This window comes from Miniopterus natalensis, chromosome 17 (assembly GCF_054644295.1).
Source record: "Miniopterus natalensis isolate mMinNat1 chromosome 17, mMinNat1.hap1, whole genome shotgun sequence".
NCBI lineage: Eukaryota > Metazoa > Chordata > Mammalia > Chiroptera > Miniopteridae > Miniopterus > Miniopterus natalensis.
This window is the reverse complement of record NC_142097.1, coordinates 7,736,628-7,763,683: the sequence shown is the minus strand read 5'-3', so window position 1 is coordinate 7,763,683 and position 27,056 is coordinate 7,736,628. Positions and strand designations below refer to the sequence as shown.

At 40.5% G+C, this 27,056-nt stretch overlaps 2 protein-coding genes across 3 annotated transcripts; one reads left to right on the top strand and one right to left on the bottom strand.

Moving 5' to 3' along the window:
• Positions 1-9: 9 nt before the first annotated feature.
• On the top strand, positions 10-16,429 carry ADPRM (ADP-ribose/CDP-alcohol diphosphatase, manganese dependent). The gene is given in 5 exon segments (XM_016222469.2): positions 10-87; positions 5,941-6,558; positions 7,398-7,514; positions 10,319-10,603; positions 10,606-16,429. Coding segments are annotated over 5 exon segments (1,107 nt in total). The 5' UTR covers positions 10-29; the 3' UTR covers positions 10,635-16,429.
• On the bottom strand, positions 13,077-26,700 carry TMEM220 (transmembrane protein 220). Of its 2 annotated transcripts, none has more exons than XM_087825847.1 (6): positions 26,611-26,700; positions 25,771-25,920; positions 23,081-23,141; positions 21,824-21,947; positions 20,288-20,347; positions 13,077-14,241 (listed from the first exon to the last, which is right to left on the bottom strand). In XM_087825847.1, the coding sequence occupies exons 1-6, from the start codon at positions 26,698-26,700 to the stop codon at positions 14,106-14,108; spliced, it is 621 nt and encodes a 206-aa protein (XP_087681973.1). In that variant the 3' UTR covers positions 13,077-14,105. The 2 variants fall into 2 exon arrangements, with proteins under 2 accessions (XP_087681973.1, XP_087681972.1); XM_087825846.1 differs by having other exon boundaries at positions 25,891-25,920.
• Positions 26,701-27,056: the final 356 nt, after the last annotated feature.

Sequence of the window (27,056 nt, the reverse complement as noted above, 5' to 3'; positions counted from 1 at the left end):
TGCAAAGGCCGCTCTCTCCGCTCGGCTCGATGGTGACGGTGTCGCCTAGCGGCTGTCTGGCGACCCTTCGCTTCGGTCTGGCGCGCGGTAGGTGGCTGCTCGCGGTTGGAGGCGGGTCGGCGCGGGCTGGGCAGAGGTGGGCAGCGGGCCCGGGAGGAGGGGGCTGCCTAGGGCCCCGGCTTCGCGGCTGGGCCTAGGCCCGACGGCCCTGAGCGCCGGGAGCCCCTGGCTCCGCCGGGCACCGCTGGGCACCGCCAGCCTCGGAAAGAGGAAAACGCGGTCCGCGGACACGCCAGACCCGGCAGCCCCCGCCCCTCCACCCTGGGCGCCCGCCTCCTGCCCTAGGTGGGAGCCCGCCGATGGGACTGCGAGGCTGTCCACCCCTGTGCACCTCCGAGCCGACCCTTTGCACTTGAACTAATTTGACTTTTATTTTTTAATTGCTAATAAGGGTAATTGGAGTGGGTAGGGTAGCAGGGGCGAGTCAGACACGCTGCAGTGCCTGGCGCTCCCAGTTACTCCCCGGTGGGAATGTAACCTAATAGTAAGTGACTGCCCAGGACGAAGTCGTATGTGCTGCGTCATATCCCATCCTCAGCGTTCTCCTTGGGCCTCCGTTTTTTAACCTGCCCTCGCTGACTCCCCGGCCGCCTTCCGTCCCGTGGTTTGAAGTTTGTCGAGTTCCTCGTCTGGGATGCTTTGCGGGGGGAGGGCACAGCCCCATTAATGAGGCTAAGAGCAGACCGAAGTTTGTTCCTCATTCCTTCTGAAAGTTTAACTCGCATGCATTTCGTCTGCCTTTGTATGTCTCCGTCTCTGATCTTAACCCCTCCCCACTTCCGTGGTGGATTTGCAAACTACTGAAAAAGGAGAAAAATCGCGTTCTAATTCTATTCTCTAACTTGAGATCCCGCCGCTGCGTGGCTTGTTCCGGGTGGGCTCCCCCTGCGCGGCGGCGGCCCGCGCCCGGGGCCCGGGGCCCGGGGCCGGAGCGCGGTGTTTGCCGCGTGAGCATTGCCTGGCCGGCTTCCCTGGAACCGTCAAGTTGGAGTCTAGCATCACCCGTGTTTTCTGAGTGCAAAGTTGAACTGGAATGTCTGCTCAAAGCAAATGTTTGCTCAGCACTTCAAATCGTTTTTAATCAAACTAAATTTTCTATCTTGGAGTTGCCTGTGGGTAGTGAGATATTTTTTTACCCGCGTATTTCAGCGTATTTGTTTGCCCAGGGAGAATTTTTTTCTCAGATTCTCAAAAAGCCCCAAAAGCACCTTGTTTGTTCAAGCAGTGAGCATGGGAAATTATTGCTGGTCCTTTTCCATTGTAGGTTAATTGATCAGACGCATCATATAAACTAAAATTGAATTCAGAGGTGGTTTTAGCTGGTCTGTTAAATTTTGTTTACCAGGGTGACTTTTAATAGCTTTACCTTTATTTGTTTACCAGAGCATTTTTATACAATCTCTTCATATTAAGTTTACAATGTTAAGTAAAATACTAGCTTCTTAAACAGGTTCTGACTCAAAGTAGGTGTTCTGTAACTATGCATTGGATGAGTTGCTAGTAACACCTCTGAGCTTGATTTCATGGACCTATGAAACTTGAGTGTTAAAAGATATCTAAAATATTGTCTAGTGTAAACATATCACTTACTACTATCAAACCACCAAGATCCCCGAATGAGGTTTTTAATTTTCTTTCTATTTAGATACCTTTCTTGGAAGAGATAGGACACAGATAATATCATGTGACAGGGCTGATCAAATTTTGTGCTTGCTTTAGGCTGTTTTGACTAGGACAGGTAGGCCTAACTTTCAGAACACCTTCCTGCACTGGAACTCTTTTGCTTCATCTCGGGTGCAGACATCCGTGCCATGTGCTTAGCCACAAAAATGTCCTGCCTCGACTTTGCTGTTACTGCAGCATTTAGCACAGTTAAGTTTCAAGGCCACCTTCCCCCCTGCCTTCCTCTTTCCACAGCCACCTATCCCATGTACTCTGCATATAAAAACTATGCTTACCCCACACTTCTTACCATGCTTCCGGCTTAGGCTTTCAGCATGTCTCTACTGCAGTAGTTCCCCTTAAAGTCTCTCCTTACTAATTTCTGGGTTTGTCACCCCCGCCCCTTTCTTTATCTTTGACAATAGTATAAAGGAAATACTCTTTTCAATGTAGGGCTGTCTTCACAAGTTCCTAGATGCTTAAGGAACTTCCGCCTTCTGCCAGTCCTAATTATTATAGAAGTTTTATTAGTATCATCTTAGAGCAAATTTTCAGCAATTAACCATCTCTAGGTATTTCTTCCTATTCTTAAAAATCATTGATGCCCAAGGCGATTTTCATAAAACACTGGCTACTTCTCCTGCACCATGACTTGTAGGAATTTTTGGAGAAAAACTTGAAAAGTTTTCTACATTATTCCATTCTATAAAATGTTTCAGGTATTTTGAGGTTCACCAGGCAGACATCTTTTCAGAGATGTAATTAAAAAATAATATTCTTAACATATAGTGCTTTATGACTTACAAAGTAAATTACTGTGTATTGTAACTCAGTTGAATCTCACATCAACTGATGAGGATTATTTTGCTTTAGATAACAGCATATAGTGCAGGCAAAACTTTCAGAACAGAACTTGGTATTTCCCTTTCTTTCCAAAAGCAAATTATTTCCTTAGTTATTCTAGTTGTTCTAATTCCTCCAGACTTTATTTTCTCTGAACTTTTGAATACTTTTTAAAAACTTTATATTGTAGTCATTTAAAAACACATAAAAGTAGAGAGAATAAACCTCATGTACCCAGTGCTAACTTCAACAATTACCATTCTCTGCTCACCCACTTTTTTTGTATTAGGTGAAGCAGGGGGGTATTTTGAAAAAGTTCCATGGCATTAGAATCTTACTAATTCTAAATTAATAAGAGGTGTCTTTGAGCTCTCTGTCCACTGGGACCAATATTTCTAAGATCCCTGGCATCTCCCTAAGCCATAAAATAAAAGACTTGGAACTAGTCAGGAGAATCAGTTCCCTGTTCACTTAGTTTGTTTTTCCCTGCCTTACTCACTTGTGATCCTCACTAATTTTCCTTGAATGTGGCTGTGTCCTTCCCTCTTGCCTTGCCTCCTTCCCTAAAGAAATCACAATATGAATTTAAGTTTCTGGTTTTTTTAAAAATAATTTCTTTTTATAATAAAATTGCATGTTTCCTATTTAATTTTTTTTATTTTTTTATCCTCACCTGAAGATATGTTTATTGATTTGCGAGGGAGAGGGAGAAACATCAATCGGCTGTTCCCTGTACGCTCCTTGACCGGAGATCTAACCCGAAACCTAGGTATGTGCCCAGATCGGGAACAGAACCTGGAACTTTTTGCTGCACAGGACGATGCTCCAACCAGCTGAGCCAGTCGGCCAGGGCCAAAATCTTAATTTTAAAAGCCATATATATTCAGCATTTTGGGTCTCTTTTCTACTCCAGAACACATTGCTGCTTTGAAGTGTGTGGTCCTTGCTGGTACTTGCTGTGTTGCTTAACTTTCTTTAAAAGTTGGCAAATATTAGTATATCCATGAATTTCCCTAACCTGAGCTGTGTTCCAGTGGAAAGTGTGTCTGATTGGAATCACACGGTAGAAAATTTAAAGCCAATTCAATTAGTCTTTAAGCTCAAAGGAGATTGTATTGGCTGCTACAACTAAATGACCAAGATTAGTTCTCGCAGGGACAGGTGGATCCAGGTATTCAGCTAATGTTCCTAGGACTCTATTTCTTTTCATCAGTCAGATTTCTTCTCAGTTAATTTTCCCCCAGCAATTTCAGCCTTAGTTAATCAGTTTAGCAGAAGTATTTCTAATACTTTTGCTAGTAGTTCCAGCAAAAGTCCCAGGGCTGACCCTTGGGACTGACCAGAGGAAAATTGGGCTTTTATAGGCCATGCCTGGGTCACATGTCTGCACCTCAAACAGCATGAAGTGAGAGAGAGGAACTGGGTAGATACCTAGAGAGACACTGGGGTGCTGTTACCAGAACAGGGAATGGATGCTCTCTTCTTGAGAGAAGATCAAATTAATTGGGACTAAATGCTGTCTAGGAATTCCACAGTATGCATTATTACCTTAAAGCGGGGGGGGGGGGAACCTTTTTTCTGCCAAGGGCCATTTGGATATAACATCATATGTGGGCCATACAAAATTATCAACTTAAAAATTAGCCTGCTGTATTTGGTCAAACATTTAATTAAGTCTCCCCTAATGTGGTGGCTGGAACTGCTTCTCTTTGGTGAGGCCTTGGCAGGGCCAGACCAAATGATCTTGCCCGCGGGCCGGACGTTCCCCACCCCTGCCTTAAAGGCTCTTAAGTTTCAAGTTAAAACTAAACAAGCTCATTTGACGGGATAAAAGTACTCCCAGAAACATTTTTCTCTTAAGCTTTGGTAATTAATATTCCACTGATGTCCTTGCTGTATTACCTTCTGGTTTGATTCTCCTATTAATCTGTACTTGGAATCACAAATATTTGAAATCGAATGGAGATTTTTCAGCTACCTTAGGTGAGTTTTGTATTTATTGTAATTGTATGAGTTCTTTGCCTTCCAAGTCCGATTATGTCATCTATGCCACCCCTCGCACATACAGACTTACCTGGTGTCTAGTGGGGGTTTCAGGTGGGGACTGCAGGAAAAGTGAGCAAATGGAAAAACTCCCAAGCCCAGTATAAGAACACTGGGCCATGCTTTAGGATCTCTTTTTCTGGTGCTGTTTTAGGGATAATTATATCCAACTAGATAAAGGAAGAAAGGAAAGTAGCTGAAGCTCATAATTGGGTGGATCAAATAGAAAATATGTTTTAGGGTCATCAGCTGTAGAATGAAAAGAAGCCCCTAATTCTCAAATGAGTCAGATTGAAGTCTGGCCTTTACTGCCAGTTGTGGAGTTGTCACCACCTTTGATCGGAACATTGACAATCAGAATTTCATATACCAGTTTTGGTTGTAAGGAAGGGGAGTTAACAGTCAGCTTTTAAAAAGCTGGTTGAAATTAATATCCCAACTATTGAAGAACCAGGGCCCACTATTCTCAAAATGAAAATAGTCACATCAGTGTTATAGTTTTTGTGCCAGATTTTTTTTTTTTTTTAAATATCTTTATTGATTTCAGAGAGAGGAAGGGAGAGGGAGAGAGAGAGATAGAAACATCAATGATGAGAGAGTCATTGATCGGCTGCCTCCTGCACGCCCCCGACTGGGGATCGAGCCCACAACCCGGGCATGTGCCCTGCCGGGGAATCGAACCCTGATCGCCTGGATCCTAGGTTGATGCTCAGCCGCTGAGCCATGCCCGGCCAGGCTTTGCCAGATTTTTTTGTTTAAAATTATTCCTCTCATATCTTCACCCTGTTACTCCAGATATAAAATATGTGAAACGTATTTCTAGTGACGTGCCACCAACAAAAGACAAAAGATCCAGCCTGACACAAAATAACCCATAGCAGGAATCTAATGTGTAAAGAACAATGAATGAGTATAATGTATGACTTTTAAAAAAAACAAAAAAAATCTGAAATTTTGATAGAATTATTGCTGTTTGTGAAAGAAGGTGCCTCTGTGCATGTGTGTGTGTGTGAAAGCTAGCATATATTTCTTAAAAATTACAAATTATTCCCGATTCAAATTTGACTTTACTAGAATTAGCATGCCTATTCATTAATAGGATATTATTCTTGTAAATTACTCTTCTAAAGAATATAGGTTATTGTTATCTATTTTACAGATAACAAATTGAAGCATTTCAGGGACTTGGTAACTTGGACCTAAGACTCTAAAGCCCATGCACTTTCCTGTATACCAAGCTACTTAGTGGATTAACTGTAAAATTTAATATCCTTTTTACCATTTAGAAAATGAAGATGTTTATAACTTACTTATCTTTTTTACTTTATTCAGAAACCTGCTCGGAGGTTATGGATGATAAGCCCAGTCCTGGAACTGTGAGTGAGGGCTCAGAACATCTCTTCTCCTTTGGAGTTATAGCAGATATTCAATATGCTAATTTAGAAGATGGCTATAATTACCAAGGAAACAGAAGAAGGTACTACAGACATAGTCTTCTTCACTTACGGGGTGCTATTGAACACTGGAATAAAGAAAGTCATCCACCCTGTTGTGTACTTCAGCTTGGAGATATCATCGATGGCTATAACGCGCAATATAAAGCATCTGAAAAGTCACTAGAACTTGTTATGAACGTGTTTCAAATGCTTAAAGTTCCAGTTCATCACACATGGGGAAATCATGAATTCTATAACTTCAGCAGGGACTATTTAACAAACTCTAAACTGAACACAAAGTTTCTAGAAGACCAGATTGAACAGCATCCCGAGACTGTGCCCACAGGGAGTTTTTATGCTTATCATTTTGTACCGTTCCCCAAATTCCGCTTCATTTTACTCGATTCTTATGACTTGAGTGTCTTGGGCGTGGATCAGACTTCTCCAAAATACCAGCAGTGTCTGAAGATGCTGAAGGAGCACAATCCAAATAGGGAATTGAATAGTCCTCAAGGTGAATTATTCCTTTGAGCTGAGAATCTAATACATTGTCTTTAAATTCTTCAGCTACCTTTTATTCAGCAGGAAGATGGATGATTAAGGTAAAAGTATATTGTCGCTGTTGTTCAGGGTCAGGATTTCTCACAAGCCTCGTGGCGCATGGAGTGGTTGCTGTTGGCTCAAGATTTATTTAACAGCTATCTGAATGCCTGTTGGACTGAGCACTTTTTCTGGAATTTAGCTATTTAGGACTGTAAGCACTACTGACAATATCACTTTTTTAATGAGTAGAGTGAAGAGAACAAGAAAAGTAGGTGGGCAGGATTGGTAGTAAATGAAATAGTAACAAGATTATTTCCACAATGACATATACTACCAAGAAAATAAAGTAGGACTAAGGGGGCTATTTTAGTTTAGGTAGTTATAGATAGCCTTTCCAAGGAGAAAACCATTTAAGCAGAAACCTAAATGACAGGAGGGAGTCGACCTTGGGAAGAGTATTTGTGACAGAGGGAAAAGCTAATGCAAAGGCACTGAGCACAATAAGACTTTGGCATTGAATGCAGGAAAGGGCCACTGTGCAGGATGATTTTGCAGGAGCTAAATGGACACAGTTGAGTCTGTAATTTATTTTCAGTGTAGCAGGAAGCTAGTGAACTCAGCAGAAGAGTATCAAGACTGAGAGCAAGGTAGTGTGATTTGTATATTCTAAATTCTTGTGGTTTCCTTTTTTAAGTCAACTGCTGCCAAATGTTTCTGAAGAAAAGTATAACCTTATCCATATTAGATAAGTTTGAATGCACTAATGAGAAGAAAATATTTGATGGATCTGACTTACAGAATTCATTTTAGGACTTCCTGAGCCCCAGTTTGTCCAGTTTAATGGAGGATTCAGCCAAGAACAACTGAATTGGTTGAATGAAGTCCTTACATTCGCTGACACAAACCAAGAAAAGGTGGTGATCGTGAGTAAGTATTTAAATGATTTGTTTATACTAGCATTTTAGAGAATAGGAAAAGTTATATTTTAAAGAATACTAGTAACATTTATATTGTGATATCCTCTTTCTATAAAATGAATGCTTAGTTTAAATTTTTTCATTGAATCTAAATATGAGATGAACATTTAAGGTTGAGTCAGGGAAGAATTGAATTATAAAATAAAAACATTTTGCCAAACACTAGAGCCTGTGCATTGACCTTTTAGATTTCATGGTAGAATTTCTCCATATGGGATCAATTTATGTAGTAATATTTAAGTGAAAAATTCATTCTGGGCCCCATACCAAATCTCAGCTGTAGTGGCCACGAAACAGAGGCTCCTGCTGCCTGGATGGGGGCAAAGCCGATATAACAGGGACAAGTGAGAGACACCTGGCAGTGAGCACGTACATGATGATTATTTTTATTTAGAATCATGTTTGACAGACATACTGCCATCAGAGACTATAGGAATCTGGGATGCTTGTAGTGCACGCAGATGTGACTGTGTGCACGTGTGTATACACAACTGAATTTGGATTTGCACTGTGCCTCGTGTACTTGGTTTGGGGGCTGAGATTAGATCCCTTGTTTTGGGGATCTAATTGATGTGGCATATGGATGAGAACACTGGACTAAGGGTCACAAGGACAGGATGCCTTTCTGGCTCATATCTCTGAGCTCTGTGACTGGGCATATGTCCAACCTACAAACTGCAGTTTTCTCAATATTGGATCAAATGAAATTGTGAACGTGAAAACTCTTGGAAAATGACTGGCTGTTCAGAGAGTTAATGTAAAATTAAGTTTCTATCTACATATGTAGTTTTCACTTATCTTCCACTGACATAGTAAAAACATGTAGATGGAGTTAGGAGTGTTTCTACTGACATCAGTATATGAAGTGTCATTCAAGGCTTGGAAAATGTAAGGGACCTTCAGGTTATTGGCATGATGTGACCCTATTTTGGCTTTGCAATGAGGGGCCTCAAAAACTGGGATATTTCTTGACTTGTCTCTGGTTTTTAGTGTTTCACTGCGAGGTTGTACTTGTTATTTTAGAGAATACTGGAGCTAAAAGGGACCTAGAGATCACATAGTAAAACCTTTTAATTTGAAAGATAAGGAAACTGAACCAAAAGAGATTCAACTACATAGCCAAAATCATAAAGCTACTTGCAGAACTGAGACGAGAGAGCCCATGTTTTGTATCCCAGCCCCTTTCCCATGCTATCCTGTATTCTCTTTATTTTTATGTCAGTGCACTTACCTACATTATCAGTGTCTTAAGTTTCTCCTGTTTTCCTGTATGCTTATAAACTAGATGAACAAACCTTTAACAACTCAGTGCTTCAGACAAAGTTTAAAATGACTATTGAAAATTTTCTGATTTTGCTTTTTCACTCTCCTTTTGGCTACTCAGATGTCATTTTGCCAAATTCTCAAGTTATGGCCATGAAGTTGGAAGGATAGGATTGCTGTTAGCTGAGATATGGAACACTGAAGCAGGAGGGGATTTTGGGTTGAGAGTTCAGGAGTTCAAGGTTGAAAATAATAACTTCAGATGCCTGTTACACATCAGCAGAGATGTTGAGTAAGCAGTTTGGACATAATGAATCTGAAATTCAGAGTAGAAGTTTAGGCTAGATGTATGAACGTAGAAGCTGAAAGAATACAGATGATATTTAAAACTATGTACGTTACTAAGAGATCACCAAGTCTTTAGGTGTAGACAGAAGTGAATCCCAAGAACCAAGCATTCTTATTCTGATAAGATACTGGGGAAATGAGGAACCAGCAAAGGAGAGAGAATTAGTAGCTGAGAGAATTAGTACAGTGCTAGAAGCCAAGTGTTTCAAGAAGGGAGCAACTAATTGTGTCCAGTGCTACAGGGATTTATTTACTAGGTGAATCCAGTGTGGCATTTGGGTCTGGAAAGTCACATAGCCTCTTTGGACCCTTAGCCCTTGTTGCAGCTTGAAGAGGGCTGAGTGTGTGCGTGCAGGTGTGCACTATTAGCCCCCTTCTTTTTTTACTTATAGTACACACTAGTATTAAGCAGAATAAAAGTATTCAGAGTAAAAATAAACAGTAACAGAGAAAAGTGATTTCATGGGAAGAAACAAAGATCAGTGAGCTATTGTATCTGTACTCCAGAGTGAAAGGGTGGCCTGATACAGGATGTGGCCTCATGTATGTCTTGCGGCATCGAATTTGAAAATCTCCTGGCTCTACTTCCACAAATCTCCCGTGGGACCTAGTGTGAATATTCCCCACTGTCACCCCACCCTGTTTTCTTATCTGTAAAATGGCTGTGGCTATCTCGTTCTGGAGGGTCTAAAGGGGCATAAATCAGTCCTTTATAAAACACTGAGTATTTATAAAACTGACATGTAATTCAATGGTCCATCCCTAAACTCTTTTATCTATGAGTGCCTGTGTGCGTGTGTGTGTAAAACACTCCTGTACTTAGGAAAGTCAGGGAGGCTGGACTCCAGCGCAGCGCTGGCCTGAGCAGGATGCCTCGGTCTCCCTTGATGTGTGTATATCCTGGGACTCACAAGGCTTCTCTCTCTACTGTGGCCCCTGCCCTTGTATGTGAACTGTCTCACCTTCCTTTACGCTCCAGAGACGTGGCTGTAGATGACCTGTTCTTCATGTGTGTGAAGCCTCACTGGTCTGAGTCCATAACAAGGGAACAATACACAGTTTTCCTGAGTACTAGTTTTTAGCCATTTATTTCGGTGAAAGTGGTATATCCTAATTGGCTCATAACTCTCTTCTCTTTAACAGGTCATCTTCCCATTTACCCAGAGGCCTCTGACACTGTATGCCTGGCCTGGAATTACCAAGATGCGCTCACGGTCATTTGGTCTCATACATGTGTGGTGTGTTTCTTCGCCGGTCACACTCATGATGGTGGCTACTCTGAGGATATTTTTGGTGTGCACCATGTTAACTTGGAAGGGGTTATTGAAACAGCTCCGGACAGCCAGGCTTTTGGCACAGTTTATGTCTATCCTGACAAAATGGTTTTGAAAGGGAGAGGCCGAGTTACAGACAGAATTATGAATTACAGAAGGAAAAACCTTTTCCATTTTTAGTCTGATTTATTTTGTCTTTATAGAATGAGGATGACTTAGCTTTATGCTTTTGCTCCCCTACCCCACCCCTAAATCCTCAGTCTCATTGTTTAGTATTCTGTTGGCATAACAAGGTATTTATGGCTTCAGTGTGTGTTGGCTCATCAGACATTCTGAAGTGTCATTTCTGGGTCATATATCCAGTGCTGAAAATTGGAAAGAAAATGAATGAAAGTGGCATGAAAGAACCAGGGAGGAGATGAAGGGGGGAGGAGGGGTAGTCTTCAAAACAGACTTTATTTTAGCCTTACCTGAGACATAATTTTAACTTTTTACAAGGAGAATATGCTTATTTATTAGCTATGTACCTTAAAATTCATAATAAAAAAGTAAGCTCAGGTAAAGCTTTTCCTTTTAACCCTCCCATGCAAATGAGCTTTGGACATTTTTTTTTTTTTCTCAGAATATCCATCATATTGTACTTTCATAGGCTTGTGTTCCTATTTTGTAGACCAAAACTATCATGTTACTTCCCAGGTAAATGAATGGTGCTCGCATTCACTAGGTGAATGTGTACCCTCCCGAGTGAGGCTATCAGAAGGGCCTTCAGAGAAGTTATGTGGTCCCTCGTGATTCCACCTAAGGCAAAACCAAGGGCCAGTGTAGCTGTGTGCCTGCTTAACGGGGCCTTTTTGGGCCACCAGCTAGTGCTGTATGAGGATAGAGGCTAAATGAATTCACCTTTGACTCCTTTTGTAAATAAATGGGACATATTCAACTCAGTTGTCATATGTGCTAAGGCTTATTTGCAGAAACCTTTACTAGATGGCAAATGGGTACTGTAAGTGAAGAGAAAGTTTGACTCAGGGCTTAAAAACAGTAAGACATAAACCAATACTGGTCAACATGAGTGTGCCTGCTGAGTACCTAGGCATGGGGGTTACAGGTGTATTAGTTTTTTATGGCTACTGTGACAAATTACCACAAACTTGGTGGCTTAAATAACACATGTGTTCTCTTACAGTTCTGGAGTCAGAAGTCTGAAATTATTTTCACTGGGCTGAGATCGAGATGGTGTTAGGGCAATGCTCCATTTTGCTATATAAGGTAACATTCATAGTTCCTGGAGATTAGGGCCAGGATGTCTTTGAGGGCCATTATTCACCCTACCTCCGAGGTGACTGTAAGGTACTCCCTGCGCTCACCAACTTTTTGATGGTGAGACAGCTCCCTAAATATAAGGGTGTGAAGGAAGGACTGTGGGAATGTGGAGTAGGAATTTGCTTTTGTTTGAGGGGTTAGGGATGACTTCAAGAAGAAAGACACGGTTTAAATGGGTGCGGAAGTGCATGTCACATAGATGGAAGAGCATAAGCAGAGGCATTGAAGGATATGCTGAGTTTGGGAGATGCCAGTAGTGCCATGAGCAGTCACCAGAAGTTGCTGGGGTAGGGCAAGAAAGAAAGCAGGAAAAGGTTAGGCGAGGGCTATGTGGGAAGAGCCTTGAATGGCCAGCAGAGTTCGAGTTTAACTTGCCATGCAGTGTGAGGAGCCCTCAGACTCCAGAGCTGGGCAATATATGATTAGGTTTGTGTTTGAGTCCAGGCAGTAGATAATGAGAGGCTGGTGTACAAGAGTGATAATGGGAAGAAAAAAGATTGGGGCGAGAAGACAGGTTTTGATAATAGAAAATTAAACTTACTAATAATACTTCAATTGAGAAGTAGAGCTTAAAAGTAATTTCAGTAATGCTCTTTTTTAAAGGCGGTACTCTACCAAAAGTTCCTTTTATATACTTATGGAGATTTAAAAGGAACTATATATTCACAGAATTCACAGTGTGTTATGGGAGATGCAGATATGATGAAAGTGTACTTGAACATTACTTCTTTTTTTCCAGTTGGAACGTTACTGTCTTTTAAGCACAGAATCAAACATGACATGGAGGATGGGTTGGTTCTATATAGAATTTGCAAATACGTCCATTTCTTAAGTTATCCTAAAAGGTATAAAAGCCATAAATATACAGAATAAATACACACTGGAATACTGAAACCCTTAAAATGAATTTCACTTTGCTTTAATAGCAACTAGCTTCCCCCTCTCCTTTTACCTTATCTAAATCTTGATCAAGAATTTCTGACTGTCCAGTGGCCATTGTGTAAAATAAAACACATGCATACCTCCTATAACAAACATTTACAGAAGACTTAATATTGTATTAAAGGATATAAAAATAGAGACAAACTACCAGGCTCATTTTCACTCTCCTGACATACAATTGGTGCTAATACTTTTTGAATGAAATGTTTCCTAAGTCTCATGAACCAGTGTCTTGACTACGGAGTTTGATGCTAGCCTATGTGAAAAGATTGCCATCCAGATGCTCCAAAACAGCACTGACCAACAGAAATATAACATGAGCCACATAAGTAATTTAAAATATTTTAGCAGTCACATTTAAAACAGTAAATAGAAACACATAAAATGAACTTTAATATATTTTATTTACCCCAATATATCTAAAATATTACAACATGTAATTGATATAAAAATTTTACATTTTTTATACATCTTTAAAATCTGGTATATATATTTTGTACTTAAATCCATCCATTTGGACACTGACTTCATTGGAAATACTTGATCTACACTTAGATATAAAATTTGCAGTTGAAGAAGTAGATTCACGTACCCAGGTTATTCCAAACACACTTAAAACTAGTGTCCTAAACATAAGTTTTCTAGTAGCTGAATTGATATGTTTTTAAATTAAAATGGAAAAAAAAACCCCACTTCCTCAGTCTAGACACATTTCAAGTGCTCAATGCAACACGTGGCTAGTGGCTATGGTGTTGGAGAGGATAGTTCTAAACTGGTCTCACTCCAGGGTTTTGACATTCTTTTTTTTTTAAATGTGTATAAATTTTGGTCTTCTTTTACATTTACAGTGTAATTAATGTTCCCTGTTTCCTTTTTGGTTCCAAATTCCTTTATTCTAACTATCCTTTCTTTCCAGACATGTTTGCTCATTTAGTTCATGGCACTGTACCAATTAAATGGAAGGAAATTAGAACATCTACTTCTATCAAATTAACCAAACCCTTCTTCCCTCTAATCACGTGTAGCCCTATGTAAGCACTTTATATTTCCAGAGTGCTCTCATATAATCTAGTTTAATCCTCCCAACTGTGTAAGTAGATCTAGTGTTAATCCTGTTTTACAGATAAAGAAATATCCACCAGGAGGTTTTCTTTATTTGCCCAAGTCACATAGATAGTGAGGAAGCTAAGTTAGAATTCATATTTCTTAACCTTTTCTCAACTGCCTTTTCTACCATACTATGACACAATAGAATGTCAGACTCTGTCTCTTACTAGTTCCATCCAACCCTATCTTGTATTGTAGTCAGCCTTAACAAGTTCTTAGGATTAAAAAAATAAAATCTATGCTTATAAAAAATTGAGATTTCTCATTCTGAGAACAGGATTCTTCATTTAAATTACTGTCTTGCAGTGAGTTGGCCAGGAGGAACGCATCTCCTTGTTAATATATATGTACACCCATGCCATAAATGGGAAAAGAGCAATTATAGTGGCAATAGCCAACTGAATTCTTCCACCAACTGGATTCCTATAAAGACACAAAAATTAGTATAAGTAAAAATTCAATAAAAATTACAGATTGCTTTGGAAACAAGTATAAAGATAGAATTTGGTAAAATACATATTACTCTTTTGTATGATCCCTTTTTAAAAACTGTATTTAAATACAGCCTGTTGCTATTATTTATATATTCTTAATGCAAATCCTTATTGTTTGTATGTGCTGCAAATAGCTTTTCCCACTCAGTGATGTCTTTTGAGAACTGAAGTGATGACTAATTAAGCAGTGTTAAAATTGATCTTTTCATAATGATTTTTGTGTCCTGTTTAAGAAAACTTTCCATCCCCAAGGTCTTGAAAATATTATCTTCTCTAAAAGTTTTGTTGTTTTGCTTTCATATTAGATCTGTAATCCACCTGAAATTAATTTTTATGAAAGTTGTAAGGTAAGGGTGGTTCAGCTTTTTTCTGGTACAAATATTCAATTGCTCCAGCACTGTTTATTAAAAAGACTGCCTTTCTTCACTACCCTGCAGTGTCACTGTATCATAAGTCAAGGGTCTCTGTATGGATGGATCTGTTTCTAGATTCTGTTTTGTTTCATTAATTTATCCTTTTGCCAGTAATAAGTTTAGCCTATACTGCCATAGGATAATTATTTAGGTCTTCCTTATTTTGATATTTAGGTCTTTAATTTCTCCTATAATATTTTATAGTTTTGTGTATAGATATTTTGCATGTGTCTGCTAGATTTATTCCTAGGGAATTGATTTTTTATGTTATAAATGGTAACTTTTTGTTGTTATTTTGTTACTTGCTGATAAAAGTACATTTGTTTTTTAGTATATTGAGTTAGTATCCAGCAATCATGTTAAACTCGCTTATACAAATAACTTTTTAGATTCTTTTTGATTTTCTATATATATAATTATGTTACCCATGAAACATTGGAAATTTAATTTTTCCTTTTCAGTCTTTGGGCCTTCTATTTCTTTTTCTTTCCTTATTGTACTGGCTAGGACAATAGCTAGAACAATGTTGAGTGGAAGTTTCAATAGTGACTAACCTCATCTCATTCTTAATCTCAGAGGGAAAGTCTCACCGTGTATGCCTATTTTTTAAGAGCTTTTATCGTGAATGGATGTTGAATTTTATCAAATGCTCTTTTTGTGTAGATTGAGGAGATGGTTTGTTTTCTTCTATTAATGTAGAAAGCATTGGTTGCTTTTTGAATATTAAAACTAGCTGTATTCCTAAAATAAACGCAGCTTGGTGATTGGGTTATATATTGCAGAATTTAATTTGCTAATGTTTTAACATTTTTCCATCTGTGGTCATAAGTGAGATTGCGATGTAATTGCCTTTTTTTGGTATTATTCTTATCGAGTTTTGGTATCAAGAATATTCTGCCCTAATAAAATGAATTGGAAAGTGTTTCTTCCTTTACTGTTGTCTGGAAGAGTTTGTTGAAATTTTACATTATTTCTTAAAGGTTAGGCAGAATTCTCTGTTACGCCATTTGGTCTAGATATTGTTTTTCTTTTAGGAAAAATTTAAATTATGGACTCAGTTTCTGTTAATAGTTATGGGACTGTTCTGAGTAGTTCTTGTGTCAGTTTTGATATATTGTATTTTTCAATGAATTTGTCCATTTTTGTCTACATTTTCAAATTTATTTTCCCTTTTTAGTCTTGCCAAGGCTAATCAATGTTGCAGATCATTTCGGAGAATGTATGTTTGACCTACTTAATCCTCTCTTTTTCACATTGACTTTTCATTTTATTGGTTTCTGCTTTTGTTTATTTTCTTGTTTCTTTGGGTTAAACTGATATTCTTTTTCTAACTTCTTGAATTGGGGAATTCCTAAGTTTTTGGAAACTTAGCTTCACCCTTTTTTGTTTTTTAGATATATGTATTTAGGCAATAATTTTCTCTCTTAGTATGATTTTTAGCTGCATTCCACAAATTTTAATATTCTCCTTACTGTGTTCAAAATATTTTCGAAAATCCATATGATTTCTTTTACCCAAATATTATTTGGAAGTGTATTTCCTAATTTCCAAACATACAATGATTGTCTAATTATTATTTTTGTTAACTATTTCTAGATTAATTGCACTGTGGTCAAAGAACATTCTCTGACATTTGTTGGGTCTTATTTCATGGCCCAGCATACAGTTTTTTTTGGTAAATACTCAACATGTACTTGAAAAGAGTGTGAATTTTGCCTTTCTTGGTGCTAGTGTTCTGTATATGTCCATTAGGTCAAATTTCTATTGTGTAGCTCAAATCGTCTATTATTATTTTGATTTTTGTTGTTGTTTTCTTGTACTGTTAGTGGCCGAAAGAAGTCTCATAAAGCCTCCCAAGATGATTGTAGGTTTTTAACTTCTCTTTTTAGTTCTGTCAATTTTGGTTTTATCTATTTTGAGGCTATGTTATTAGTTATATACAAATTTAGAATTCTTATTATCTGATATAATGGTTTATTATACTTCCTGATTTAATGAATCTTTAGTCATTAAAAAGTGTCTTTCTATGACATCTTAAATCCACTTTTTAATAAGTGAGTGGTACTGAAATAACCAGATAGCCAAAAGGAAAAAAGATCATACTGAATCAATTCTTTGTACCATCACACTAGGATAAATTCTAAATAGATCAAATATTTAAATGTAAAAATGAAACCATACATGTATTAGAAGAAAACTTTCTTTACAACCTAAGAGGAAAGAGATTTCCAGTGACTCCAAATCCAAAAGCAATAAGGGAAAGGATTGATATTTGGTTACATTAAAAGCCAAACATTTTCATAGCAAAGTAAAAGGACAGTAAGAAACTGCAAAAAAAATTTTTTTCAGCTTATGTCACAAAGGGTTAATAGCTGTAGTATATAAAGAGCTTCTAAAAATAGAGAAGACTAACAACCTTAGAGAGAAGCAGGTTGAAACAGTGATAAAACAATATTTTATATTAAAAAAATGCAAATAGTTCTTAATCATGAAAATATGCTCACTTTTGCTCCTAGTAAGAAAAATGCAAATTAAAACTACCCATTTCTCAACTATCCGATTAGTAAAAATTCAGAATTTTGACAATATACTATACTATGCTGATATTATATTTAATAGCAAAATTAGATACAGTCTAAACCCATGAGGACTAGCTATACTATAGACCTATCAGCAGAATGAGGAAAGTCTTTCTATATGACAGAATGACCTCTAGGGTGTAGTAACGGAAAAATCAGAGAAGACAGTTGTGTATAATATGCCTCCACTTATCGAGTAGGAATACAAATAAATGCACATAATTGCTCCATTAAGAAGTCATGGAAGGATAAATGATAAAATTGAAAAAAGTTTCACCTGTAGAAAAAGGGAGAGTATAGGTTTGGGGGAATCAAGAAGCTAAGAATACTTTGAATATACTTTGTCTTATAAGTTTTATTTTGGGACCATGTAGATATTTTACATAATTATAAAACTATATATATATATATATATACACACACACACACACACACACACACACACACACACACATATATATTTAAATATATCTTTATGATTTTAGAGAGAGGAAGGGGGAGGGAGAGAAAGAGAAAGATCAATGATGAGAGAGTCATTGATCAGCTGCCTCCTGCACGCCCTTTACTGGGAATCGAACCCACAACCGGGGCATGTGCCCTGATCAATCGAACCGTGATCTCCTGGATCATAGGTCGATGCTCAACCGCTGAGCCACGCTGGCCAGGCAAAACAAAATATATTTTTTAATAAAGTTATCCCTAGAAATGAAAGTAAAATGAACTTAAACTGTATTCACTTGTTAGCATTAGCACACAGAGTCTCCCAAGTAATTTGAATATACATCCCTTAGAGGGCTATTCCTTAACAACAACAACAAAAACTCCAAAAAAATCTGTGTTCAGTAATCATTGTTGTTCTGAGGTTGTGTTTGTAGTGTGGGATAAGTCAAATGAATTATGTTGAGGATATTGAGACTAGATATTTTTTGACATGATTAAAAGGAAATACAGATGTAAGATTGCCGATAAGGTTAAATGAAAATCTGTGTTCTTGAATTGCTAGCATTAGTAGGAACTCATAAGATATTTTTAAGTACATATGTAAAATTGTCTTCATATGTGTAATATATACATATTGCACATACATGTGAATTTCCTAGTTCTGTCCACTAAAAAGAACCAATGACCAATCCAGTAGCAACGAGCACTACTCATGCCTGGATTGTGACCTCTAAAATACCATTATCTGCCAAAAGTAACCGGGGGTTTTTGGGAAAATGGTTGATTCCAGCCTGGGGCATTAAATGTACAACATTTTCTTGGAACATTTTGTCATACCAGAGAGCAATAAAAGATTACTAAAGTTATGTCAAAAACTCGGGATCCAAACCTATTCATATAAGTGCCACTGGTTGAAGATGAACAGTTGAAGCATCAATAAAGATGATAACTTAATGGACTGAAAAAAACATCAACTATGTTGTAACCCACAACTTTATAACGATACTACTAAAACAACAGTACTCATTTTTCCTTTTATGATCTGTATCTCAAAGAATTGATAAGTTGAAGTTTCTCTTTGTAGAAGTTTTCAGCTAATCAAGGAATGGTGTAGTTAGAATAGCACCATTTTGCAATGCAAATGAATTAATGGACTTAGGCAATGATCACAAAGACTATCAACATTACAAAGAAACAGCTAGGCATTATGTATATTATGATGGAAGTACATAATACTACCCAGGAAGTAGTTTTGCTTAGTAGTAACAGTAGAAATACCAGAATCTGTCCAGGCCTCTAGATCTAATCGCCAATTTATTGGAAATATAGAGCACAGAGGAGCAAACATTTCCAAGACAGCTGGGGAAATGTAAACACTGACTGGAAAACTCAATTCTGAAGAATTAGTCTTCTTTTTTGTGTGCGATGATGGTAGAGTGGGGTTTTTTTGTTGTTTTTTTTTAAGTGCTTATCTTTTAAGGATACATTTTGAAATATTTACAGATAAAACAATATGCTTAGGATTTATTTCAAAATAAGTGTGGAGAAAACTGATATAGATGAAACAAGATTGGACATACATTGATAATTGTTTAAGCTAGGTGATGGGTACAGCTGATGCATTATATTAGTCTCCCTGCTTTTGTATATGTGAATATTTTGAAATAAAAGTCACAGGAGAGTCCTTTTTCTCTGTAACGTTGGCTTTAAAGTCTACTTTTTAAAATGAACTTTGCTATACTAGCTTTCATTTGGTTGGTGCTTGGATGGTGCATTTTTTCCATCTTTTGACTTTCAATCTTTCTGTATATTTAAGGGCTGTCTTTTGTAAGCAGTGTTTAGTGGGTTTTTAACCTTTTTATCCACTTTGAAAAATTTCAAGTCTTAATTGGAATATTTGGAACTTTTACATTTAATGTAATTTTTCATATACTTGGGTTTCTAAATATCGGCTTCCTGTCTTCCCATCTGTTCTTTCTTTTTCCCTTCTCTTTTCCTGCCTTTATACTCATTCTTTTCTTTTAGTGGTTACCCTAAGGATTAGCACATGAATCCCTGACTTTCAAAGCCTAATATAAATTGGTACTTCTTCCTAGACAGCGTAAGGACCTTCGAACACTATACCTTCATTTATCCCCTTCTAACTTACATGCTACGCTTTTTATATATTTTTTTCTTTATCTGTTTAAGCCCACAAAACATCATCGTTTTATAAAGTTAATGTTCATTTATATGTACTCACACTTTTAAAAAATGTTGCTCTTTATTCTTCCCTAAACCTCCAAGCTTCCTCCTGAGATCATTTTCCTTCTCCCTGAAGAGCATCCTTTACACTGCCAACTCCCTGTGATTACATGGCCACGTAGGAAACTGGTATTCATGAAAGCATTAATGATCATGAAACCCTGAATCAACTATTATTAGCTTTCCTTAGGGTAGGAAACTTTTCTTTCAAAAGGTTACAGTTTTTATTTGTGTTTCAGTATGCTCACTAACCTGCTTGGTCTGATCAACCCTGAGCACATCTGGTTTGAAAACTTACTTTGATGAACTGTGGCACAGAGTCATCCATGCTGTGATAATCATCAGACCAGACAGCTCCCTGTAAAATAGCATGCATTTCATATTTCTGAAGTGACAGCAAGTGAGATGCGTATCGTCCCATTATCTCCAGGACACTTGATTTCTGATTACTGAATGACTTCCCCCAAGATATACAGCATCTATACAATATTTTCAAGTCTGGCATGATTTGTACATTACTTTTCTCAGTTTAAATCCCTGTATAAAAATACCGTCTTGTGAAGCAGATAGGAACTCCATGACTGTTCACCAACTTAGAAGTGAACAAAAACCAATAAAAAGCACAGCTAAAGCACTTCATGTCACGGGAGAATACTACAACCAAGAAATCTTCAGCTTTGCCAGGTATGCTTTTTACACTGTATTTATAGTGTCCAGTGTTAGGCAGATTGAGCACAAGTCAATAATTGGAGCATATATTGTGGAGATTGCGTCACATCTTTGTGGAGAGAAATGATTTGTAGTGTGAACCAGACTAATTTTGGGGTGGGCATGTGCTAGAAATAAGTATTAAAAGCACTTAACGCCCAGCTGGTGTGGCTAAGTGGTTGACTGTCAACCCATGAACCAGGAGGTCACGGTTTGATTCCTGGTCAGGGCACATGCCAGGTTTTGGGCTTGATCCCCAGCATAGGGTGTGCAGGAGGCAGCACATTGATGTTTCTCACCAATGTTTCTCTCCCTCTCCCTCTCTGAAATCAATTAAAAACATACACTGAAAAAGCACTTACCTTTTAGAAAATAATTATATTGGTCATAGTACCACTGGAAGCCCCATTTTGAGTTCACCATACCTTGTAGGCTTCATGCAGGTGGAGGTGATTCAACCCATTTGGCTTACGTTCCCATTGAGGGGCCCAACCTGATCGAGCTTTCCAAAGATTAGGGCCTAATGTAGCAGCGCCTCATCAGTGATGCTTAACTTACAGTGTAAGTCTCCCTATTGGCAGGTGTTAGCAACGGGATAAAAAAAAGAGGAATCCAACTATTAGGCTGGGAAGTCAAGGCTGGGAGGAAGCAAAGGGTGAGTTAATAATAAATGGCCCTGACAAAGGGAGACTGAGATATGCCAGGGCAAGGCTGAAGGAGGGAGGTTGACTTCTGAGGTGACTGACTGGTCACACTTGGAGATAAGACTTGGGCTTGAACCAGAACTGAGTCAGTGCTGATGGAGTTTTCACCTGATTAGACTGAACTATGACTGTATAGTACCCTTGCTCATTATAAGGGGACCAAGTCCAACTGCCTGATGGTAATATAATGGGATATGCAATGGCTGCCAGGAGAAGTGATCATGGAGTGCGCTAGATGGTGCTGGGTTTGAGTGTGGTTCCATCATTTCTTTAGTTTTGCAACTTGTAGAGGAGATAATGCCTTCCCTGCACTTCATGGTGTGGTTGGAGATATTAAATCACTGCACAGACAGAGTGTTGTAAAGGAACAGAAGATTTTTCAGTTCCTCCCGGCCCCTCCAGAGAGCAAAGTCGGTGCTTACCTGCCTTCTTCCTCGTGTAAGATGTTCCCTTGTGTGTGAGACAGCAGGTAGTACGCCAGGATGGCAGCCCACACCATGCAACAGAATGTGTGTACTGCAGACACACACCTCCAGATAAGGTTACCTGAAAGCACAGGTCACAGAATCACATTCCAGGGGAAAATGGTCTCTGTATTTGCTTTGCTGTAGTCTGCTTTCAGACAAACTTTCAGAATTGGCTGGGTTTTGTCTTGTTTTATTTTGAGGGAAATCACAGAAGTTAAAGCCATAATTATAAACTTAGTGGACATTTATTATTTTGGTTGTCCAGCATCTCCTTTCCCTTACTTTCTTTGGGAATTCACTTTTCCCACACTCCAGGAGGTGGGTCTAACCAAGATCTTCCCTTAGCAACAGCAGTTTAGCTCAGGATGAACAGATGACAAAGGGCCAATGACTCAATTCTTGAGACTCTTGTGGAGACATCAAAGAAGTGGATTCTACATTCTGTTGGACTTAGTGTGGTGAAGATGTGAACTTTGAGCTGCCAGGCTACCATGTGGAGCCCAAGACTAAAGTCAGTGCAATAGATGGTGGAACTGTGTACAGAGAAGTGTAAATTCTGAGCCCAGTGCCTGAAGCCAGCACACCGTTGCCTTGCCACTCAAGTATCCCAGTACATCTACTTTTTAGCTTAGAGCCCATGTGAGTTTAGTTTTTCCTTGCTTGCAATGAATGGGTCCCTAACTTACGCACTTTAAAGATGCAGACAGAGTTCTAGGGGCCTATACAAGGAGCCCATGTACCTAGGGGACAGGAGTTTTCCCCCCACCCAGGCAGGACTCGGTCTTTATTCTGAGGCCCTGAGAACTTTCAAGCCCTACTTGTAGAAGCTGTTTTAAAGAAAGTAAAGAGTAACTTGCAGGGTAATATTCTCCATTAATAAGAAAATGTTAGCAAGTAATGTAAAATGTATTTTTTTCTAAGGCGCTGTTTTATAGTATAAAACTGTCCAACTTAAGGTTTGTTGGGAGTTTTTAGGGCCATAAAAAGCAAAGCAGCTACATTTTGCCCATAACTGAGGTAGGTACCCTATGGGTAATACAAACCAGCTATGTTGAGTGAATTTTTTACATGTATACCCACCTAGGATAGATACATATGTAAGGAATCCGAGAAGTAGGTTACAAAATAAATATAGGATAAAGCCTGTGTTTTACAGCCATTCATTCACAAGCATTTTATTAAGTATCTCCATTCAGAATCCAAGGTTCATACCTGTGACAAGAGGATTGAGTCCAACAAGCAAGGTCAGCACTGCAGGAACCACATACACAACCTGTTAGCAAAAGGAGAGGAAGTCATGTGGGTTAAGAATTATGTCCAACATAGATGTTCAGAAGTATTGAGGAAGTGAAGAAGATGTCAGTGGCCATCACATTCCATGATTTACCTTGGGTTTCAGTAACTGTTGAAGTGGTAACCTTTTTTTTTTTTTTTGTATTTAAAAAAAATATATGTCTTTATTGATTTCAGAGAGAGGAAGGGAGAGGGGAGAGAGAGAGAAACATCAGTGATGAGAGAGTCATTGATGAGCTGCCTCCTGCAGGCCCCCTACTGGGAATCAAGCCCACAACCAGGGCATGTGCCCTGACAGGGAATCAAACCAAGATCTCGGATCATAGGTCGATGCTCAACTGCCGAGCCACGCTGGCCAAGCTAACTGTTTTTATGGCACTTACCACATCAGGTCATAATTTTATCTGCTTTCCTCCTAGACCGTAGGCTATTCCAGGAAAGGCTCATTCATCTAGCACTGAGCAGAGTTTGGGTCTCAAGACATTCTGACCTCCTAAATCTCTCCCAAGCAACATCCTGCCCAAATGGCCTTTCCCCGTTTGCATGAAAGAAAGTGATCTTTGAAAAGTAGGGCAGGAGTAGCCATAATCAGATGGCCCTGCTGGGTCTGGCACCGAGGACCATCCAGCCCACTATTCCATCTCTGCAAGTGAGCACAGCAAGTTTACTAACGATCAATCAGATGTGCCCAATAAGACCAGGCTCATCATCTTATGAAAACATGTCTGTCGACTCTGGAGAGAGAACATCTGGATTATACAGATTCTGTTTGCCTTTCCTACTTCATCCCTAATGATTACTGGTATGTCCCTGGCCATCTCTCACAGGTGGATAGACTTGCTACTGAGGGTTAGACCAGTACTTCCTGTGCTTTAATGTGCATATGAATTACCTGGAGATCTTATTAAATGCAGATATGATTCTAGAATTCTGGGGTAGGGCCCAAGATTCTGCTTTTCTAATAAGTTCCCAGGAGAGGCTGCTGCTGTTTTCCAAGAACCACACTTAGAGCAGTGGGGGGTTTAGTTTCCCCCTGTGAAAATCTACATGACTTAGCCACTGAGGAGAGGGAGAGTTTCACACACAGACCATACAATATTTAATTGTGCTTTACATAAGAAATGTTTGGCAGAGATTTTTAAAATGTGCGCTCAAGTATATGTGGTATCTGTGACTAATAGATTAAAGCAGGGGTGGGGAACCTTTTGTCTGCCAAGGGCCATTTGGATATAACATCATTACTGGGCCATACAAAATTATCAGCTTAAAAACTACCCTGCTATATTTGGTCAAACATTTAACTCACCCCTAATGTGATGGCTGGAGCTGCTTCTCTTTGGTGAGGACTTGGCAGGGCCAGACCAAATGATTTCTGACCTGATGGCCAGACGAACCCCGCCCCTGGATTAAAGGGTCTAAAATCTTACTTCAGTATATTGTAAACATATGAACAGAACAAGCCGTAAAACTAAGTAACATCTTGAGAAGTGACAAAAGTTTTCAAAGTAGGGAGCCAAATATAGGAAGTGTTCTCAGTGGAAGATTAGAGGCAGCTAGAAGAGCTAAGAAGCCATTACAAGGGTCCATGTGGGAGGTAATGCAGAGCTAAGCTGGGAATGAGGGAGGACAGCTGGGTTTATTCATATTATGCCATCTAAGCTTGAAGTGAAAGGTAAAGCGCACAAGTTCTGTACAGGTAAGTAATTAGACTACACTGGGGGTTTTGTTGTTTTGTTTTTTTTGAGGGGATGTCAGACAGTGGTAAGGAATAGAGAGATGTTCCGGATGACAGGTTTTGAACGACAGTGACTCAGAATGAATCTGCTGAGAATAGAAATTGGTGAGTCAGGAGTGGACTTTGGAGGGAAAGATGCTGGGTAGGACCTTGGGTGTGTTTGAGGAGCCAGGGTGACATACAGGTGGGTGTATCTAGCAGTCTTTTGTAAATTCAACATTAAACTGTATAATGGAGGCTTGTCTGCAGGGAAATAATATTTGGAACTAAGGATACAAGCTAGAGTGCTGAGGAAGAGGCAATTTTATTTGGAGCAGAGAAGTAAATCTGGACAATGTGAAGTGTACTTCTGCACGAAAAACCTGACTAGAATTTTGCATTATAATTCCCAATGCTTTCACTTGATAATACGTTCATGGTTGACATTATCCCAAAACCTAAAATCATCGCATTGGTGATATTGTGAGGTCTTGTGTATCTGTGCTGAACGAAACTGGACAAAATCGGTATTTCAGAAAATGTGTGGAATGATTCCTTCTCCAAATGGTTTAATGGTTCAATGTATATTGCAGGTTTTACGGGCTTCAGTTACTTTCTATATTACTCACAGATTTAGCAAAACCAAAAATCTTAAGCCTTAAACCTTTTCTGGTGAGATGTTTGTTGGAATATCTGGGTAGAAACTCATGAAGAGTGGTTCAGTTGACCTTGAGGGTTCTACTCAGAGATGCCCTCAAAAACAGTATCCTCAGACCATTTTATTCAAAGGGAATACTGCTGAAAAACCGTGTCTCTGGAAAATTCTGAATTGTCACACACACTACCTTATTTCTCTGACCCATTTCCCCCTAATATTTTAGGGAAGAGAGCTTACAAGTGCTTTGATTTCTGAGTATTTAAGTACACAAACTGGAGGGGGTGGCAGCAATAGATACGACTGTGTGTGGTGCAGTTGCACAGTCATTTCAGACGGAGGGCAGCAGCGCGTACTCACCACCCAGAGTTCTGCGTCGGGATCGTTTACCTGGAAAGCCAAAATACCAGCCGTTAGCAGACGCGCTGTCAGCACCCACTCCCGTCCTGGGCCTGCCCTTTGCGTCCTCCGATCACTTGCTACATGCCAGACGCTGCGACAGCACCCGGCAGGCACGGAGGACACAAAACGGGAGTAAGACCGGGTCCAGCCGACCGCGCTGGGAGGCGGCTCCCGGCCGCGCGGCAGGTGGGCGGCCGTCCCGCCCCCACGGTCCTGTGAAGCAGCGCGGAGGAGCCGGGACCGCGGGCCAGCGCTGGGGTGCTGTCCCGGCCCCGAGTCGCAAGGGGCCAGGAGCGCTGCGAGGAGGGGCCGGCGGCGGGCGTGGGGGCCTCGAGGAGCTCTGGAGGTGCGCTCCCAGGCCGAGGCGAGCTGCGGGCAGCCGCACCCGCGGGCAGCCCCTGAAGGAAGGCGCCGCCGGCTGCTGCGCCCGCCCCCGTCAGGGACCCGCTGGGCCAGCCACTGACCTGGGGGCGGGGGGGCCCGGGAAAAACACCTGCGTCTCGGGGGAGAAGGTGGGCTCCGGAAGCACGAGCCCCAACTCCTGCCCCCGCCCCTGCGACCCCGCCGGCTGGTGGGTCTGCACCGCAGGCGGGCCCGGGCCCGGAGCTCGGCGCCGGGTCCCGTGGGGCCCGCAGGCCCCGTCCCGCCCGCCGCCCGCCGCCGGGGCGCGCCGCTGACCTGCACCACGGCCGCCAGCGCGAAGAAGGCGGCCATCAGCGCATTGCAGCCCCGCCACAGGGCCCCCGCGCACCCGGCCGCGGGCGCCATGGCTGCGGGGGTGGGCGGGGCCGCGGCGCGTCCACCCGCCCCCCGCGGGACCGCCCCAGCCCGGCCTCCGGGCGCGCGGGGCGGGGCGCTGGTCGCGCCGTCGGGGCGCCGCGCTCGGCTGCGCCCGTTCTCCCGTCGGCGGCCCGTGGGCGGTGGAGGGAGGTCGCCTCCGACGCAGGTCGGCCCGCCGGCAGCGCCCGCTGTCACTGACGCTGCCTGTCTCCCAGTAACAAGGGAAGAAGAGGAGGGCGGGAGAGGCGTGGGCGCGCGAGTCCCGGCGAGCGGGGCCTCTCCGAGCCCTGAGCACGGTGGAAGTTTCTTAGGGCGACGGCAGCTGTGTTAGCATCTCGCACGGT

Excerpts from the sequence above, each read along its gene's own strand:
- TMEM220 (XM_087825847.1), bottom strand. The coding sequence starts at position 26,700 with ATGGCGCCCGCGGCCGGGTGCGCGGGGGCCCTGTGGCGGGGCTGCAAT. Across the intron at positions 21,948-23,080 it reads ACTCAATCCTCTTGTCACAG|GTAACCTTATCTGGAGGTGT; the intron begins GTATGAACCTTG and ends CTGTGCTTTCAG. Across the intron at positions 14,242-20,287 it reads CTGTGCCACAGTTCATCAAA|GAATCCAGTTGGTGGAAGAA; the intron begins GTAAGTTTTCAA and ends GTGTCTTTATAG.